This window comes from Rhopalosiphum maidis, chromosome 1 (genome assembly GCF_003676215.2).
Source record: "Rhopalosiphum maidis isolate BTI-1 chromosome 1, ASM367621v3, whole genome shotgun sequence".
Taxonomy (NCBI): Eukaryota; Metazoa; Arthropoda; class Insecta; order Hemiptera; family Aphididae; genus Rhopalosiphum; species Rhopalosiphum maidis.
The window spans coordinates 46,150,050-46,170,174 of record NC_040877.1 but is presented as its reverse complement, the minus strand read 5'-3'; the positions used below and the strand labels follow the sequence as shown (position 1 = coordinate 46,170,174).

General features: G+C 28.7%; 1 protein-coding gene across 3 annotated transcripts; it reads left to right on the top strand.

The window, feature by feature from the left end:
- Positions 1-83: 83 nt before the first annotated feature.
- Positions 84-14,458, top strand: LOC113560802 (hippocampus abundant transcript 1 protein-like). 3 transcript variants are annotated; one of them, XM_026966884.1, is made up of 9 exons: positions 84-212; positions 407-518; positions 6,287-6,981; positions 9,492-9,858; positions 12,429-12,530; positions 12,636-12,773; positions 13,018-13,101; positions 13,189-13,345; positions 13,867-14,458. In XM_026966884.1, the coding sequence occupies exons 3-9, from the start codon at positions 6,391-6,393 to the stop codon at positions 13,982-13,984; spliced, it is 1,557 nt and encodes a 518-aa protein (XP_026822685.1). In that variant the 5' UTR covers positions 84-212; positions 407-518; positions 6,287-6,390; the 3' UTR covers positions 13,985-14,458. The 3 variants fall into 3 exon arrangements, with proteins under 3 accessions (XP_026822685.1, XP_026822686.1, XP_026822687.1); XM_026966885.1 differs by having other exon boundaries at positions 94-530; XM_026966886.1 differs by lacking the exons at positions 84-212; positions 407-518 and adding an exon at positions 6,095-6,143.
- Positions 14,459-20,125: the final 5,667 nt, after the last annotated feature.

Genomic DNA, 20,125 nt, shown 5'->3' with positions numbered 1-20,125 from the left:
TCCGTCCGCTTTTATCTATCTCGATATTTCAATAATATTATAATGTGATTTCGGCCAGACATTGACTCAACATCGCGTAATAGGTAATATAATAATTTGTTTAGTGAACGGCGTGAAACCGTATAAACCGTACTATAATACAGTCGAGGACATAACATCAAGAATTATAACCAGTTTGTAACGGACCGAGTTCACCGGACACTGTTTTTAGGGTAGGCAGGCAGACAGGTATCCGCCGACGCCGTCCCGTTCATGGTACTGAGCCGGCGAGCAATAATAATATTATACAGCGACGACTACGCAGTCGCTTCGCCATCAGTCCGACGACCGGACGCGCGGGTTTTCATCATCCGAAGACGGGTGGACCGAATCGTGTTTTTTTTTTTTTAATGTTATATTATTATAGTGCGGTGCGTGGCAATTCACTCTGCCATCTCCAAACCGCGGTCTGCGCGAGTCACGATCACCGCATTCTTCGCGTCGTCCTTCTCCCGCTCCGGGCCCTACTGCTGTGACCGGTAAGTGTACTTGTAAGTCGCGTTTATTTTCGATTTGATATTTCGCCACTTAACGCGCCTATGCGGTTGCGAAACAGTGTATTACACTGCTGCGGTTAGTGCCAACATCAGCACCGGTACGCGAATCGTTGTAGCTGCCAATAACGACATGGCCCGCGGATACCGTTGAGTGCTGTTCACACGTTTTACACAACAGCGAGCAACAGAGTATCGTGTGCATCATACGCTTACGGCGATATTACGATGGATGACATTATATTGGCACCTAAGCGAGTGTGAAAATCTAAGGCGTTTACGGTTTTTTTCGCGGCAGGAAAAATTTCGCGCGTTGAACTGAAAACTAACCTATAATAATCTTATTGCCCGCCCGCACACATTACGTAGGTCACAGGTAATAATATTGTTATAAATGTTATAATACACTTGGTATTACGGTCCATAGGTACGGTCTCTCGAGGACAATGATGATATTTTTTCACTGGGTGGGACCGAGACGGCACGCCCCTCCTCGCGACGCGCACACTCGTGTCTGCGCCAAAAGTTGTAGTCACGCTCCCCACTCCCATCGGTCATCATCGCCGGCAAGCCGGTAATCTGAATTTTGCTGACTAGATAATCCTTTCATACCTTTTGGCAATATTTCGATACCTTTTTGGCTACAGTTTAACCAACGTGAAAACGCAGTACCTTATAGATAGAGACGATAGAGTATAGACGAATACACGACTATCATATAAGTTATACATACCTATAAGTATATTATAATAGTAGACAGTAGTTGTGTACATCATAATGCCCACGTCTACATTGTAAGCCGGTGATACGAACACAATCAAATGTGTGATTGATCAACTAATAATGATAATATAAACTCGTATCATGTTTTATTTAATGCATTTGGTAGGCACGTGCTTCGGTGTATATCTATGATGTTAACAATTTTGTTTTTCTATTTGAACCACTACGTCTTCGTTATTAATTTAAATACAATCAACACACGATCTCAATGTTTGAATGTTTATAGAAAATTTATAATCAATACCTTTATAGACTGATCCATGCAAAATGTCCTTTGTTCGAACTTCAGTCATGGGTGATTTTTTTTTCATAGGACAGATGCTAGCCAAATTATTAAAAGGAAAAGAACCACTATCTTCCACCCCTAACACGTGGAAGGAAACGGGAAATGATGTTTCTTAGAACCTATAGTCCAATAATTTGAACATAACTATACTCGTAGAATAACATCAAACAAATTACACGAAAAAGTTAGAACCGTTAAAGGTGTAAGACTAAAAAAAATAAATATATTTTCTGTAGATCATAATTATTTAGCTATTATTATAGTTATTATATAATATTGCAGTGGTAACCAATATGAATATGTACACGAGCCACATATATTAATGCAATTATATCAAGAGCCAAATTATCTAATTTGTACTTTTATACCACAAAAATAATAAAGATAGCTAACATTCGATAGACATATCAAATTACGAAATATGAAATTATAAAATACGAATAATAATAATAAAAACATTTTTTTTATATATATATAAATGTATGTAAAAAAAAATTAAAATTTTGGTTTTTATAAATAAGACTACGAGTTGCATACGACGATGAAGAGAGCCGCATGCTGCTCGCGAGCCACAATTTAGCCACCCCTGTAATATTTCATACTAAATCTTTTTTTATTAAATAACTTATGGGTGGGTGATGAATATGCTATAATAGTAGATAGTAATATTAGTAGTAGTAGGCATGTAATAAAATCAACGAATAGTTACTACAAATAAACAACATATTTATAATTATTATGTTGTGCACAACTATGTTACACGAACGTTAATAGTGATTTAATTTTTAAAATTTAAAATTTAATAACATCAGTAGTAGTAGATAACATTATACTAAGTCAAAATATTTAGTTTTAATAATCTAAACATTAAAAAAAAATAAAAATCAAGCACATCTATAAAATTAAATATTATTACCATTATTAGTTAATAAAAAAAGGTTAAAAGTATATTTCAGTGTATCCAAATTAACTTGTTGCATCATTAATAATTAAAATTATCTTGGATGATAATGATTAATACGATAATACAAATAAACTGTGATGACTGTGTATGATAAATTGATGAGCCAATTAGAATGTATATAACTAATAATTGTATATTTCGTAGTTGATAACATTATTAATTATTCAATATTTACATAACAATAAAATATGCTTATTATATACCTACTCTTTGGTAAAACCTTTTTTTTTTAAATTAATTAGTTTAGTTAGGTATTTAATATTAAGACTAAAATATTTTAGTCTCCATGATTTATATTATAAATTAATAAATTAGTAGTACTACTATTGTGTTATACAAATAAAAATTTACCACGTATGTGTTAATTTTTACTAATGACGACTATTCAAAATATTATATCAATTTCAACATCACAGAATAAAAATGAAATAGATGGTAAGGCGCAAGTAATTGACAAGTAGCTTAGTAATGTAGCATATCTAAAAGTAAACCACTTACTCAATATATAGTAATAATGATAAAAAATGACTGCTTTTTCTTAGGTATACTTCATGGTATACTCCATTGTTAAATTATTATTGTTATTAACAAAAACATTTTTATTCTATTTTCTAATGTGGCTTAAAATAAAATTCGAAGTTTGTGAACAAAATATGTAGTTAAATATTGGTGAAAATTTATAACTTATTTAATTAAAGATCAAAATTTCCAAAAACAAAAAAAAGTTTTAGTATAATTATGAAATTTTGGTTAAATTAAAAACTTATAAAAGGAATACCTAAAATATTTTATGTTAACAAAAAAAAAAAAAACGATAAGAATCTCTTGAACTTTGGCCTTCTTTGATCTCTATACTTATTATAGAAAATTCGATTTCAACACATTTTTTTGAAGATGTGGCTGAAGTTAGAAAAAGTATTATTTCATATATTGTTGGTGTAATATTTCAATATACCTCGTAAGGTCAAAAAAAAAAAAAAATGTTAACACATTTATTTCTCTACTGAAAAAAAATTAATGTTAAACTTACGAGGTTTGCAGTATTGCCGACGACATGCGAATATACTATATCGTGTGGATTTAGAAAATTCCTCGTTATGGATGTATTGTAAATATTTCTAAATACAATAAAGTATGCAAATATGTTACTATATAAATTCCAGATAAAGTAGTTGGGATACTTAGGTATTTCTATAACTTCATGTTATTAAGAAATTTGAGAAGCTTTATAAAAAAAATTTGTTATAATTTTGTCAGACAAGATCCAAGCATATTATATTTTCCACTTCACTTGATCACTATTATATCATTAATAGTCAACATATATATTATATATTATTTGATTTATTTTTTTCTTGTAATTTTATAACTCCTCGAGATTTAATTCCATTATTATTATTTAATTATATTATAGTAGTAAACTGATCAGAAAAATACACATTAATAAAAAGAACTAAACCGGATAAAAATCTTATACCCTACTTAGTAAACCGTACCGTGACTGTTAATATATTCTCCGCCTTTATAATAAGATCAACTATTGCATAATTATACTGCACATACCTATGAGATACTGCGTCCCACACAAACTATAAATTCTTCTTCTTCTTCTTCTTCTAAAAAAAAAAAGAAAATACTAAGAACATATTTAAAAGCCTCGTGGCTTCTGCGTAATATAAATAATTACACAACGATATAATATTATAAATACTATACATTTTAACCTAAATTAACAACCAGTTAAAAATGTAAGAAAAAAACTAAACCTAACAAAAGCACTCACTCTGTTATACAAATCAAATAAAATCCAATCAATACAGTAGAAGTAGAGTAAAACTCCTTAGCGAATCATTGTTCAAAACCACTGTAAAATGATCACCGAGATAATAATCCATAAAATTATATGGTGCAAATATCCTGATGCGTTTACTTTCCACGTCAGTTTGGGTGAACAAATTTCTAGAACGTCTACCTCGAGACAGCCTATCGAATTTTGAAAGTGATCAGGATTGATTACAACCGCAATATACTTATTTATTTGTTTAAATAATTTCACTATATTATTATTAGTGTATTGTAAAATGTAAAACAGTATACCGTAGTATTATATTAAATATCAGGCTCTTATACACAGGGAAATTATTAAAGTTTTTGAAAATATTTTTTTTACATAATTTGGAGCTATTTCTAAAAAAAATTATATTTTTATTATTCTTATCATTGTAATTTTTATTTTATTTTTGAGTACTTTTATACATAAAAATCAAATTTTGGATGAATTTTATTTTTATTTTATACTTATTTTCTAAGTTTTCCCGATAAAGTCATCTGAACTTATTAATTTTATGATAACATTTTTTAACATAAAAAACAATAAATTTCAAGTTATACTTGAAAGTAGAGATGCTAATAGTCACGATATTGAACAGTAAATCTAGCAGATATTGCAAAATATTATTATATTCAGTTAACTAAAAAGTTGATGAGCAGTGTAAATTCGATCGTGCAGAATAGCATTTATTGAATTTCAATAAGTAATTAACCTTCAGTGTATGTTTTTTTCAAAGAATTCTATAACTGAAGACAGAGTACTCATCAATTGATAGTTATTCGGATTGGAACTGTCTTTATCTATTTTTTTGATCAGGATTATTCAATTATTCAATTTTTATCAGGGAATTTAATAAACTATACATATATTTATGTTACTGCTTTTGTTAGAATATTTTTGACCGTCATATTGATTAAAAATATTAAAATTAAACAACTTTTAAATTACAATGTACTATATTTTATCGCATCGTGTTATAGTATTACAGTGCATATAATACAAAATTAAAAAACGCCTATTAGCTACTATTGAATCATTAAATTATATAGGGATGTCCTATCAAGTATTAATATGCATTGCCAGTAGTTGATTATAATTTTACGACGATGCGTATTTAAAAGTACTATAAAAACAAATGACGTCTATAGTTTGTGGATGTAATAAATGTTAACCTAGAAAATAATATATATTTTTATATAATTACTTCATAAAATTATACATTAATAATTATGAACTACTTATACGAAGTCAGATAACTTATCTAATGTCTTATAAAATACGAATTTTTTGACAGCGATTAATGAGTTATATTAAAAGATTAATGTGTTTTTTATGATATTTACAAAAGCAAATCGGCATTAACAATCTAATAAAATAAGAATATTTAAGTTTTGGACCTATGTAGGGATATAATGCTCGTATATTCTGTCAGGAGTTCAGGACCCGCACATACGGCCTATGATAATTTTTTAATCCGATTATACCGATAAATCATACGTTACCTTATTGCGAGATAAAACTGACTGGGCAATAATCTTATCATGCATTATGTATTATAATATAAAAATAAATATTAACCTTTGGTTTTCAAACATTTCAACTATACCCACACGTTGATTTATAAGTTGTAGCGCATTTCGTAAAATATTTTGTGAACACTACAAAAAAAAAAAAAAAAAGCACAGTAATTAAATTTATGACCACCGACCGGTTCGTATTTTTATTTTTCGGCTGTTCGAAAAAAAAGTAAGATCTAAGTTTTTGCATACACCGTAATCGTGTACAGAGTGATGTTTTGCTCAAACGCGATTCGTTATTTCGAAAATCTACTAATCTGTTAATATAAATCCTATACGATTTGAATCATTGTACGGCATGATGTGTTACAGGCAGAACTCCACACCGGCGGCTACGGGTGCAGTGTACCCATAACGTTTCGTGTAGAGTATTCGAAGGCGCGAGACAACAACTACATCGAAACCCGCGCACCGCGATGAACGGAGACGCGAACAACGGCGGGCCGGCCGACCGTCTGGTCGCCGCGGAACAGCCGGACAGCGGCCCCGAAAAGAAGGAACCGCTGCACCGGATGGTGCTGCGGAACATGACGGTCGAGCCCATGCTGTTCCCGTACCTGATCGCGTCCATTCTGGTCATACTGGCCAACCAGAACCTGAACATCCAGAAGGCGTGCCGGGTGGAACTGGAACTGGGCACGGACGTGTGCAACGACCTGGAGAACAAGGACAAGAACAGCACCGTGCTGACGGACAGCGAGATCGCCGTGCAGAAGCTGGTCGCCGACATGCTCATCTGGCAGACGATACTGCAGAGCAGCTTGCCCGCCGTGTTCGTGCTGTTCCTGGGCTCGTGGAGCGACCGGAACAGACTGCGGCGGCCGTGCATGCTGTTGCCCGTCTACGGCGAGGTGGTCCGCAACTTGGGCCTGCTGGCGTGCGTCTACTTCTTCGACCAGGTGCCGATGAACGCCACCGGCCTGTGGCAGTCGCTGCCGATCGCCATCACCGGTTACTGGACGGTCATGTACATGGCGGTGTTCTCGTACGTGGGCGACCACAGCACGGTAAGCGGTTGCGCGTGACTGGTAGTCTTCTGGAAAAGCGCGTGTCGTACGTGACGTGTACGACACATGTTGGTCTGGACGAGCGAGGACTTCCATACGTCTCCTGCGTGCCATAGCGTTGTTAGGCCCGAGTGCAGGCGACATTCAAATACGAATTACGATGTTTTCGATACGTTTTAGCGCGTGTTTTGGATTTTTACCGTTTTTGGTGTATATTTCTGATGTTAATAATGGCGTATTTGACAATCTATAGTCGTACCGTAGAACGGTTCTAAATGTAAATAGTCAATAGCATAAACTGAACTTTCAACGCTTAAAAAAGTATAGGTAATTTTGGAATGTCAAAAGTTTTTATGGTTAATATTGTACGAGTAACTAATATTAAAATCGATTTATGAATAATTTATCGTTTACGTGTGAATATTTATTTCCGTTAAAATTCTAACTTAAAAAATATTTATGAAATCACAATATCGATATTTTCTTATAACTAGATATTAAAATAAAAACGTAAACAGAACCTTGTATTATGTTTTCAAACCTTCGGTATGAATAATAAAATTGTTATGAATTTAACTACAAAATAATTTGCAAGTTTTCGCAATTTTTATGAATTTTGTAACTTCAAACTTTATAAAATAATATTTAAAATGCCTATAAATAGCACAAAAAGAGCCGAAATATTTTGAAAATTATTTGTGTTTAGTTAATATTTCAAGTCTAATTATACAGTTATTAATTTTAGTTGAAACAAAAATAATCGATTTCAAATGGTTTTTGTTTAAAATTTCTCGTTTTTTATTCATTTTTTTTTAATACTTTCAATTGGTTAGAACTTAACATTAATTTATTTATATATTATAATATATTAATATGTTACATAATTTATGTACCCATGTTTAAGTATAATTCAATTTTTTTGATTTGAACAGTTGTCAAGAATCTTTATTGGGTTTATTCAAATTATAACTGTATATTATAATATAACGATTATTAAGTATTTTGAACAATTTATAATATCATTGAACATTTTATTTTTAAAACAACTTTTAAGACGTTGCGTATACAAATTATTATTGCCAACGGTTATTTTAAAATATAATATCTACTTTAACGACAACGAAAGGTATTTATAAAATCGCATATATTCTCATCATTTAGTATTACATAATTTTCTTAATGTTATGTATCACCTACCGGTAGAATAGGAATAATGATTATCATATTTTGTTTTTCTAAGATAGTCCGTGTATTTCTTTAAAAGATTACACAAGAATTATCTTGTGTATTTAGTTGGTAATAATTAATTGTGTTCAGTTTATTATTAAGTATACCTACCTTTATTTTATAATTAAATTCTATTCTCCAAAAAAATGCACTTAGACCCTGAATAATATTTGATGACAGTTGAATAGTACAACTTAGTTTGTCTTGATATATTGAAAAAAAAATTATAATATTATAATTAACTGTTAAATAACAAACTTACTAAAATTGTTTAAAAAAATATCAGATAAATTGTGTCACATTCGCTCGTGAAAGTTAATTAACAAAAATGTTGTTTTATTCGTTAATTTAACGCCATCGATTTATATTAAAATATATATTATACGAAGAGTTGTACTTGGTAAGCATAATTCTTAGATAAGCTATAAAGTCATATCAAACAACATCAAGTTCTTCAACATCTTTTTCTTACCTAACTACAACTAAGTAAATGTAATAATATATGCCTATTATTATTTATTAGTAAAACACTACTTAGTGTTTATTTATATAATCATCATTGATTGCACACAAACATTTCCCCATGATGATGAAAACCTATAATTATTAACTTGAAGAAATATATAAATAGTTTTTCTTATGAAAGTATTTAAATGACTGAACGAAGGTCATATTTTATGAAGATAAAAATATGATTATTACTTAAACTTCACATTCTATCACAATTTTCAAGTTGTTTTGGTTACATATTAATGCTTAAATTAAAAAATATGGTCGATTTATTTTTATTATACGACTACGTATTATTTTTTGCCTTCTTCAAAATAATTTAGAAATTGACTGTATTGAACTAACTTTTATATCGCGTTCGAATATTTTACTTTAAAATTCTTTGTAACTTCATATTTATTTGCATATTCGCCTAAATTGGCTAAATTATCGTTTGATGGGTTCATCACATTAGTTGTCGTTAAAAGTGTTCTCATCTATTCATGGAAATAGTTACATATTATAGATTAATTAAAAAAAACAAAAATTTCTTTCATTGATCAATTATTATGTTAACGCAATGTGCATAATTGTTTAAAGCTCCATAATTTTATTTATTTGAAAAAACCAAAATTAATTATATTTAAAATGTATGATAACAATAATGTTCCAAAAACTTAATTCAAAAATCAACACCTTAATCTGTACACTTTTGGAAAAAAATAATTTCTTAAGAAGCACTTAAATGTACAATTAAAATGTATACACATTAATATACCTTTTTTTACATATAGGATCAAAATAAAACCTTAAAAGTTGGTCTAGTCAACGCAACAATGGCCTTATGTCTTCCTATCGGTACTGGCTTATCCGGTATATTATATCGTGAACTTGGATTCACCGGAGTATACATCATAGCTTTGATACTCTGTTGCATCAGTATTTGGATGGCTCACATTTTCGTTCACGATACAAAACAGATTAAGTTTGATTCGGGTAAGAAACATAAAAGTTCTTATTGGACTCGTATCAAGTTCTTTTTCAGCATAATTCACATAATTGAGGCGTTCAGAGTTACATTCAAAAAGGAAAAAAACAATAGAAGAATGAAAGTTATTGCTCTGACGTTGCTCATAACTGGGATTATGGGTCCATTACAAGGTAAAATAAATTAATATAGTTTTTAAAATAATATTATGTTCTACAGTACAAATTATTTGTGTTTTTACAATACATAGACACAATTATCATAGTAGAGTACATCATTTCAACGTCCAATACATCTTTAAAAATCCAATTAAATGTTATATAATATGTTAATATTAAAATAAAGCATGTGAAATCTCGATTTTAATAATAAAATGGTTCTAAGACAAATATTACCCAGCGCGGTGAATTATTGTTATACTTAAAAACAATAAAAACCTGAACAAATAGAAAAAAAGTTTTATACGAAACAAATTTAAATAATTGCACAGTATCTGAAATTCCCATTAAAATAAGACACATTAATAACAATTATAAAATTACGTAATATTACTATAATATAATAATCAATTTTCCGATTTATTAAACGGCCATGATAAATAATGATTATCGATAAAGTAATAATACGTTCATTTTTATCGGAATATAATTGATTGCAAACAGGCATGAGGGCAATCGATAATATAGTTAATAAAGTGGATAGTTTAGGTCATGGGTGACAAATTATTTGAACACTATGTGCCAAAAATTACCTTTTTTTCGAGTGCCATGAAAAATATTATGCATAATATATACTCGTATTATAGGTAGATATCCAATATTATAAGAAAAACATTATCGTAATTTTATTGTATAATTAATTTATTAGTATACAAAAGGTTAGTTTAGGTGCATAATATATTGACATTAATTTGTTAATTATTTGTTTTCTCAATGTGATTTTTTTTGTTTAATACTTGATTCCAATATTTAGTTTATAAAAATATTTTAATTTTTCGCGTGCCATGGATTTGCCATCCTTGCCTAGGTAAACTTTGCTTCTTATTTTTGATTACTTAAAAAGACTATATCAATATTAAAAATAATTATAAATAAAAACATATAGTGTTTCTTTTTTACTATTACTGAATAAATAGATTTGATACCAATCCTTGAATCTACACATAGACACTCCATAGAATTAAATCTAAAATATAATTTTGTACATATTAATATTTGTACTTACATACGGTTTATGAATAAATATAAAGACGTATAATACAACGTTGATCGTTAAATTTACGTAAAGTAAATTCAAATAGGATATTATTAATAATTACAGGTTACACGTTCATCGTTATTTATTACACGAGCAGACGCGTGTTGTACTTTATACTTTATATTTTTATACATACTTTTTTTTTAAATATATAATTATTAATAAAACACAATATTTTTTTTTTAATTAAGTATTAGATACGTAAAAATATCTTTGTAAAATAGAGAAAAAACCCAGTATCAATCGGGATACTTAGATAAAATTATGTCAATAAATCTATAATTGTCATAAAAAAATGCGTATATACGTGCTTACTGAAAGATAAAATAGTAAATACCAAATTTTTTTTTAATTTGAGCTTGAGACGTGTATTGCAAATATTGTATATATGTGTTTTTAAGATTTTTATTTTGCTATAAAAACAACTATTACGATAGATTATTATGTTGTATTATATTTATAAGATAGAATTTATTAAAATTACCTATTTACTTATTTCTTTAAAAAATTTTATCATATTGCGCAACATGTCCGTAATAGTAAATATCCCAGAATCATGACAAAATAAACACGCATGGTTAAAAACCAGTTTAAGAGTCCTGATAAGTCATTTTAAATCTCGTCTCTAGTTTTTCTACTATAAAAACTAGACAGTGGAATGTCCGTATAAATCTGTTTTGTTTTTTTTTTCATTAATACGGTCTTTTAATATATTATAATGTAAAACAAAATTATATTTTCGAATATAAATAATAATATAAACAATAATATAACCAAAAATTAATGAATTATTAATACATTTATTTCTTTATTATTTCAATTAATATGTTTAATATATTATGCCATAAACATATATTTATTTTACTATTAATATCACATCTTCGATTTATAACTACATTAATCGTTTTACATATTATTATTTTATATACATATGTTTATTCGTTTTTCTACAATAATTTGAATTACTATATAATATATTATATCAATGTATAATAATAATAACAATAATTTCAGAGATACGCGATTATTTAGCGTAATCAACTAATGTGTATATATTTTTTTATTTTGTTCGAATAATATGTACACCAAATAAAACAGAAAATATTTCACTTGAAGCATACTTTCAAACAATTTATTTATGGCTGTATCATTATCAGATATAATATTTTCATATCAAATAGTTTTCGAATAAAATAATTTCAACTGAAATGTTTTCGAATATTTTATAGGTTCCCTGATGTCATTACAAATCAAATTATTTATATAATATTGTTATTTCGTGTTAATTAAATTTTAAAATTAATTATTTATCAAATACAAATACGTGCTTATATTTTCAATTTTTGTACCTTTGTGCAAAACTATGCAATCAGAATGCATCAAAATATTATTTCAAATTGTATACACATTTATCATATGTGTCTACAATATCTAATACCACCTCATACCCATATAGTACTCATAATATTATTCGTTGAAATTCTAGGTGACAAAGGAGTTGCGTATTTGTTTACTCGGGTCAAGTTCAATTGGAACGAAGTACAATTCAGCGTGTACTCGACCACTACGATGTGCATCAATCTTGTGGGTAAGTAGTTTTGAACATTTACCTCAGTATTAAATGGCACACAGTTTTGTCGGCATTGTAAACACGCCATACTTAAATTCTGAATATTTTTTACGTGTCTCGCAGGAACATTTGTGACTCTCGGGGTTGTGGTAAGAAAGTTCGGCGTTGACGATGCGTTGATCGGTACTGTGGCTACTACTGGAAAATTAATATCGCAATTTATATTTGCATCCGCCGCTACTACAGTAGTATTCTATTCAGGTGAGTGGCAGTGTAGTGTGCCAAAAATAATTAAAACATTAGCGGTATACTGTCATCGGCGCAAATACACGAGTATCGACATAGTACATAATATTACTATCATACATTTCAATTCGTAATGATTTACATTAATCTATTAACATGAAATACCGTTAATATTATTTTTAGCATTATTTTGTACTTCTCAATAATACTTAACAATACTGTAAATTTGTACCAATGTAACGAAAAATCTCGATTCCAGGGGCGCTTGTGAACTGCTTACAAGGACCGGCCATCATTTCCATGAAATCGATCATAAACAAAATTATTCCGGCCGAAGAACTCGGTGAGTATCAACACTTATACTCAGTTCACGTATTAAACTATCGTAATACAGTTTTACAATCATTTCGTTGTCTTTTTTTTTCTGTAGGCCAAGTCAGCGCGGTCACGGGTATTGGAGAAAACGTTATACCCATTTTTTGTGGCCCGTTGTATAGTTACGTGTATGAATCCACAGTGGATTTCTTCCCCAGCGCTTACTTCCTAGTTACTGCGGCCATAACGGTCCCGACTATTTTCCTCTATCTGTAAGTACTATTTTATAAATATGAGCATGTTTTAATTTAAAATAATTTCGATTATTTTTAACCATTAATAATTATATTCAAAATTGTAAATATTAAAAATCTATCCGGTCAATGCACAGGAAATATTCTTCTTTATAAAATATATAATAGGTGCTTTTGCACTAAACTGAACCAGAGAGTCGTAATCGTGGAAATACGGAGTATCTTTGTCCCTATATTATGTGGGAGATAGACAGAGAAAACAAATGCTGGTGTAGCGGCCCCTTAATAGTTTTTTTCTAAATCCTATCGGAACCCTATGAATTTTCTGACACATTTTGCTTCTATGATTGCTGTGTAACTAATAGAATAAAATGATAACAGATTATAGTTATGGATGTTCTAAATGAAAAAAAATAGAAATTAAATAATATCGTTTTTTGTGATCAAAACCGTAAATCGCTTAATATATTAAATAAATGAATTATAAATGATAATGATAGATTATTGTATAAAAGTGTAATTTCGTTGTTTTATTTTAGATGGCTCTATTTGCAGCACAGAAAGGAAACCAAAGAATCGTACGAACAATTACCCGACACTGACGTTTTGAAAGATTCGAACGGCGTTGCTACTAAGTACGGCGCAATAAAACCGTAACAGATGATTATTTATTTATTAATTGGATGAAGGGTGTTACGAGCTATTAGTAATTATATATGAACTTATTGAACTTACCTACCAGCCTCATACTGTCAAGGCGACAGGGCTGTTTTCTCATTCCACTCGTGTAACTCAACAAAAGTTCCTATCAATCTGTTGACTACATAGTAAACATGTATAACATCACATACAATATAGCTATACTAATAATATAAGTGTTAAGCCTGTTATTATATAATATTTTAAGCTAATCGTGTAGATTTGGTGATAAAAATCTGTTTCTAACAATAGTATTGTTTGTGTAAAACTGCGTAGAAAAATTAATGTCGAGCGTTTGCAACATTTCATGTGTTATACATAATATTATTTATCAATATAGGTATACAGTTTATGGTTATTATTTATTAATAATAGTATAATCGCGTGTTATTGATCAAAAAATATAATAAAATATATTATGGTTTATTTATATTTCGGCATGTTACCTATGATCATTTTATGGTTGAACAATAACAATGATTTTATAGGCTCGAATTCACAAAACCTTTTTTAAGGTAACATTTTGGACTTGATATAAATCTTGTATAAAACCAATTTTATTTATTGATCTATGTATTGTTATTTAAACATCCTAATCCCAATAATAAGAATAACTATATGAAAAAATCCAAATATATAAAATAACTATAAAAACCACGTTATGGTGTGTGATTTTCGTGGTTCAATTTAAATGTATGTGGTTAAATATTACTAATAGATATTATACAATAAAAAAATCAATGACTCAATAACAGAATTATAAAGAAAATTATAAGTAAATATACTTAATATGGTTACCGGATTACGAGATTTATAATACTTTATAATTTTTTAATTTATGTTTGTATAGTTTGAAAACAAATTTATTAGAATCATTATAATTAAAAACGTCTAACGACCCACAATAAATTCACTTGAGACTCACCATAGGCTTGGTTGTTATTAACTATAAACACTTTAATACTAACCTAATTATAAATATGAAAAATGATGATTTATTTTAATGCAAAACGTAATAATTATACTCTATTATTAATTAACAAATAATAATCTAGCTCATAACTGTGGCACAAGATAAGTAAATAAAAAAATAATACAACAGTGTAATTATTCATATTGAAGCAGTTTTCCGGTATAAACCATGTAAACTTCGTTGTTTTGTACAAAATTCCTAACTAACCACAGAACCTGTTTATTTTAAATAACAGAAATTCTGTTAAGATTATAATTTTTTTATAAGTATATTAATGATGTAATTTAAAGTGGTTATGAAAAAATGTCACGACTCACGGTGGAGTCATTTACAGGAAAGTTAAAGTTAATTTGTTGAGTAGTTGTGCTGTTCCACGTTATATATTTATATTTATCGGTATATTTAGTTAAGTGAATGTAGGATTATATATTTGGAAGAAAAATAAATAAAAATATTAAAAATATGAAATATCACAAATAAAACCATTCGCGATGTTCCGTGTAAAAAAATTAAACTTTGAACTCAATAAAATTGTGATATAAAACTAATGTTAAGCTAAGTACATCAAAAATATACAATAATGTACTCAATGGTATAACTGTTGGCTGAATTTTTTTCAAATGTACTTATTAAAAACTATTAAAATGAATTTAGTAAAAACTAGGACCAAGCGTAAACAAATGGATTATGCAAAGTCAGTAAAGTAATTATAAACTATTATAAAATATGATCTATAGATATGTAATTAAAAATTTTAATAACTATCAGAAATGATAATTTAATATGCAAATTTTATAGTATTCTTAAAATTATAATTAAAACATTACCATTTTCAATCTACTTCACGCATTCACGTTGACTTACACTTACAACGGATACAGATATAACTTTATAAGTATATTATAAATTCATTGTAGAATAAAGCAAAACTAAAAAAAATTGAATATTTCGTTGTAAAGTTAATAATATTCTGTTAGAAGAATGGTGTCAAGTAAGTCATTGTAAACTAATATGTTAAATTTGTGTTCAGTGATAAATAATTATCCAAGATAAACAATTCTAAGGACAGTAGTTCACTAAAAACGACGAAATACTAGTTTTTATTTGTATTTTTTTTTAAATACGTCTATAAGTGGACGTGGCCCATATGAAAATAATAAAATTGACTATTTTTACGTTTTGACGCTAATACATTGCTTAGACAACACAACTGATCATAGATGTAAAGTTTCAAAGTCGTAGACTTACTCCATTAACCCGAATTCCACATAACTTAGTTTTAACAAAAAAAAAAAAACGAATTTTCGATGCCTGTGTAGTTGACACGCGGTACCCAACGGCCGCAGCTGTAGCCGTGACCACTACCGCGGAATACCGTCCGAATACCTACCAGCCGCGTGACGTAGTGGTAAATATTTAGATATTCGTATTCTCAACTTTTTTAAAAGTCGGAGTAACTTTACGTCTATCCTTCACTCTAATAACAACAAAAACATTTTTTTTCAAAAGCGTCCACAGTCGCCTTGGCCCATATGAAAAAAATAAGAGTATGGAAGTGGATTTATATGATTATATACGTTTCTATTTCCAACCTACTGATTGATATAACGAAGCGATAAAAGTTCTGAAAATAGATTTAAGGTTTTTGTTAAGTCAACTTGACTTCAACGTTCCCATATTCTTGGTTTTTTGATTTTAACTTCCTAAAAATGTATATATGTCATTTTTTAACCACACTTTTTATACTGTTGTTAGGATTTTGTGGGATAATCTCAAATAAGAGGGAAATCAGTTTTAAGTAGACATTACGACAAATCGAAATCTGTTTTCTGAATATTGCACGCGTGTTAAATAAAAACAGAAGCACAGTTTCTATTCCCCTTAAATATTGAATCTTCCTGTGAAATCTTACTGTGCCAATAGTTATTAATAACGATGTACTCGTTTCACACCTTTCGGTACGCAACAATCATTCAATTAAAAAACATGTATTCGAAAAAGAATGTAATCAATCTACCTTGATTATAATAGTAAAATATATAACTATAATAATAATAATATCAATAAACATATCGATACATCATAAAATATACTTAGTAATATAAGCTGATGACATGCCGTCATCACTCAGAATCGTTATTCGTATATGATGAACGATGATGAATTGATGAACTATTAAATTAAATTTGACGAATGTAAAGTGAAATAAAATTTAATTTTTAAATAATTTTATAGCATAAATATAACCTATTTAAACATCGTTACATTATATGGTAAACTATAAAATAATTTACTCTCTATGATCTATTCAAGACCAATGCTATCAATAATAATTTACTTGGTATTAATAAATACTTTAAGAATATAATAAGATAACTGTGATGGGTAATTTTCCTCGCCACCTTTATTTTTAAACGACATACAATTACATCATCCGTGTTGCTTATGAGGTATTACACAAGGCGCGTTTTTTTATTGTGGTGCCCCCAGTAGGCCTAATCCACATCGTAAGCCAGAACGCGCGAACGTCGATCGATTAAAATAATTGATAAAAATAGTCAGATTAATAATTGAACATTATTATGTATCTTATACACCAATATAAGTGATACATAGTATAGCGCTAATAAAAACAAAATAATTATCGAATTATACATTTAATAAGAAGTTGTTAATTTAAATTTAATTTATAATTTTAATGTTATCGTATCGCAGTATTTGCCCAATTCCAGCTTACTAGTACTGAATTTAAATGCTTATTTTAGCTTCTAAACAAATAAGCGAGGGTTTAGGTAATGAAAGAGTCATGTAGCATTATAAGTTCAGGAAGTCAAAATGGGTTAAAGTTTATTTGGGTACCTACTTATCGGATTTTTTATTAAAAACCGGGTAAAAATGTTATGGGTTACGGGTTTTGCGTGTAGATTGTGTATAAGGAAGTGTGAAATAACGTAAAAATGTTTGCGGGTATCCCGTTTTTACTCCCTGAAATTACAATTTGACAGAACTAGAATATAGAAAATTATATATTATACATTTTTATATAACAATAACAACCATTTTAAATTATTGATTAATTAATAAAGTTTTTGAATAAAAATTGTCATAGGTAACATATTTAAATGCATACATTGCAAGATCTTGTGTTCGTGAAATAAAATTTATTGAACAAAAATATTGTTATTTGAAAAAAAAACGTAATTACGTTACATAAAAGATGTAGGTATACTATTATTTAAATTCAACACTTTTCTAATTCTATAATTAATCTTAATACATAAATATTATTTTATGATAATAGTAGGCTCTGCATATTCTGTAATAGATAAATTAATAATAAATAAAACTATTTGTGATATAATAATATTATATTATAAATATTAGATTAAACAAACAGGTATTGGAGCTGAGCTATTAAAATTACAATATTCTAGAGTTTTTATAGTCATTAATAATATAATAATTGAAATAAATAAATATTGCTCACCAAATGATGTATACAGCTGATCCACTTGATCCTATATAGCTATATATTTAAAAAAAAATTCACACTTAAAATAATATACATATTACAATAGTATTTTTAAAAATATGTAAGTGTATCTAATTATTATTGAATACACCTTATAAAAATACAATACATTCCGTGGAGTTTTGCACACATAATATGAATGCATGGAAATAATTAAAAATAATTACAATAACTATGTGCCAATAATATAATATATATATTAACTCAATAAACAACCTAGAAATACAAATAAAAATATGGTTTGTGCTGTTTTACAAATTTCAACATTGTATTGCGTAATATATAAAATATCAAAAACGCGGGTAATGTGTGTGTGTTGTGTGTTGCCGGCCGGCCGGCGATAGTCAATGTGTTGTGAAAAAAGTTGTGATCGGTGACGCATAAGGGAACGACAGCTAAATTAATTAATAATACAAGAATAATATTATGCGGTACGAATAATACAGAGATGATGGAAGACGATCAATTTTTATTCGAATGTACTAAATCGCCAAATTCCTCTAGTCACTTAACTAATATACCTACTCATATATACTACATTACAACTACAATAAATACTTAAAATAATTTAATAAGTCTATATATCTGTACTTATATGATATAGTACAGACAAAATATATAAAATTATTTTACTTGAATTATAGGCACCTAATTTAGCTGTGTTGGCCAATAAAAAGACTCGGGGCCAGATTGGACAAACTCGGTCCACTCGAGTTTTAATATCAACAACTTACAATCATATGCTATATTCTGTGCAAGTTCGATTTATTTTAATCTTCGTTTCTTCAGCTTTCTACTCTTGACATGTTTTCGGTCAGCGGCTCTTCGTGATTTGAACTGATGAGTTTTACTAAATATTTCGTCGACCTAATCTGGCCCTGTCAAGACTTATTATTAAACAGTAAAGTAATTTCTCACCTCCACTTGAACTTGCAATAATTTTTCTATAATGTACGTTTATCTGTTATAAAACATTGAGGGTAGGTAAATAAAACTATTTCAGATTTGAGTTTTGTAGAATAAGAATCGTCGTTAATTTAAAATTGCATTCATTGTTGACGTGCGCATCTATGAAACGGCGTAATGATTTATAATATTTAAAATGAAAAGAACAAATTCTACTCGAGTAAAACGAAACTAAGAAAGTTAAAAAGAATTGATGAATACTTTTTTATACATTACAAATAAAAACTATAATCGACGACAGATAAATATTACTTATGAAAATAAAAACTTATGTATATTATACTATTTAATGTTTTCGAACGAAATTGGAATAATAAGAAACAAACAGTTTATGGGTATATAGTTTATTAGTTCCTTATATTTATTAAAAGGAAATTATAAAAACATTATTTAGCCAGCATATTATTATTATTATTATTATTATTTTATTACAATATATTATAGAGTGAAATATAAAATATTAATAGATAGTTTGCGTTTTTTATATAGTGTCTGACTCGGCCATGGCAATAGGACCGATAGGTGCTCGGCGAGTCCGCGGTGTGCCTGTCAGTGTAAGAGAACAACACGAATGTCACTATTCGTTGTTTAAACAACGGTACACAATAGCTAGTTGTCAAATGTCACT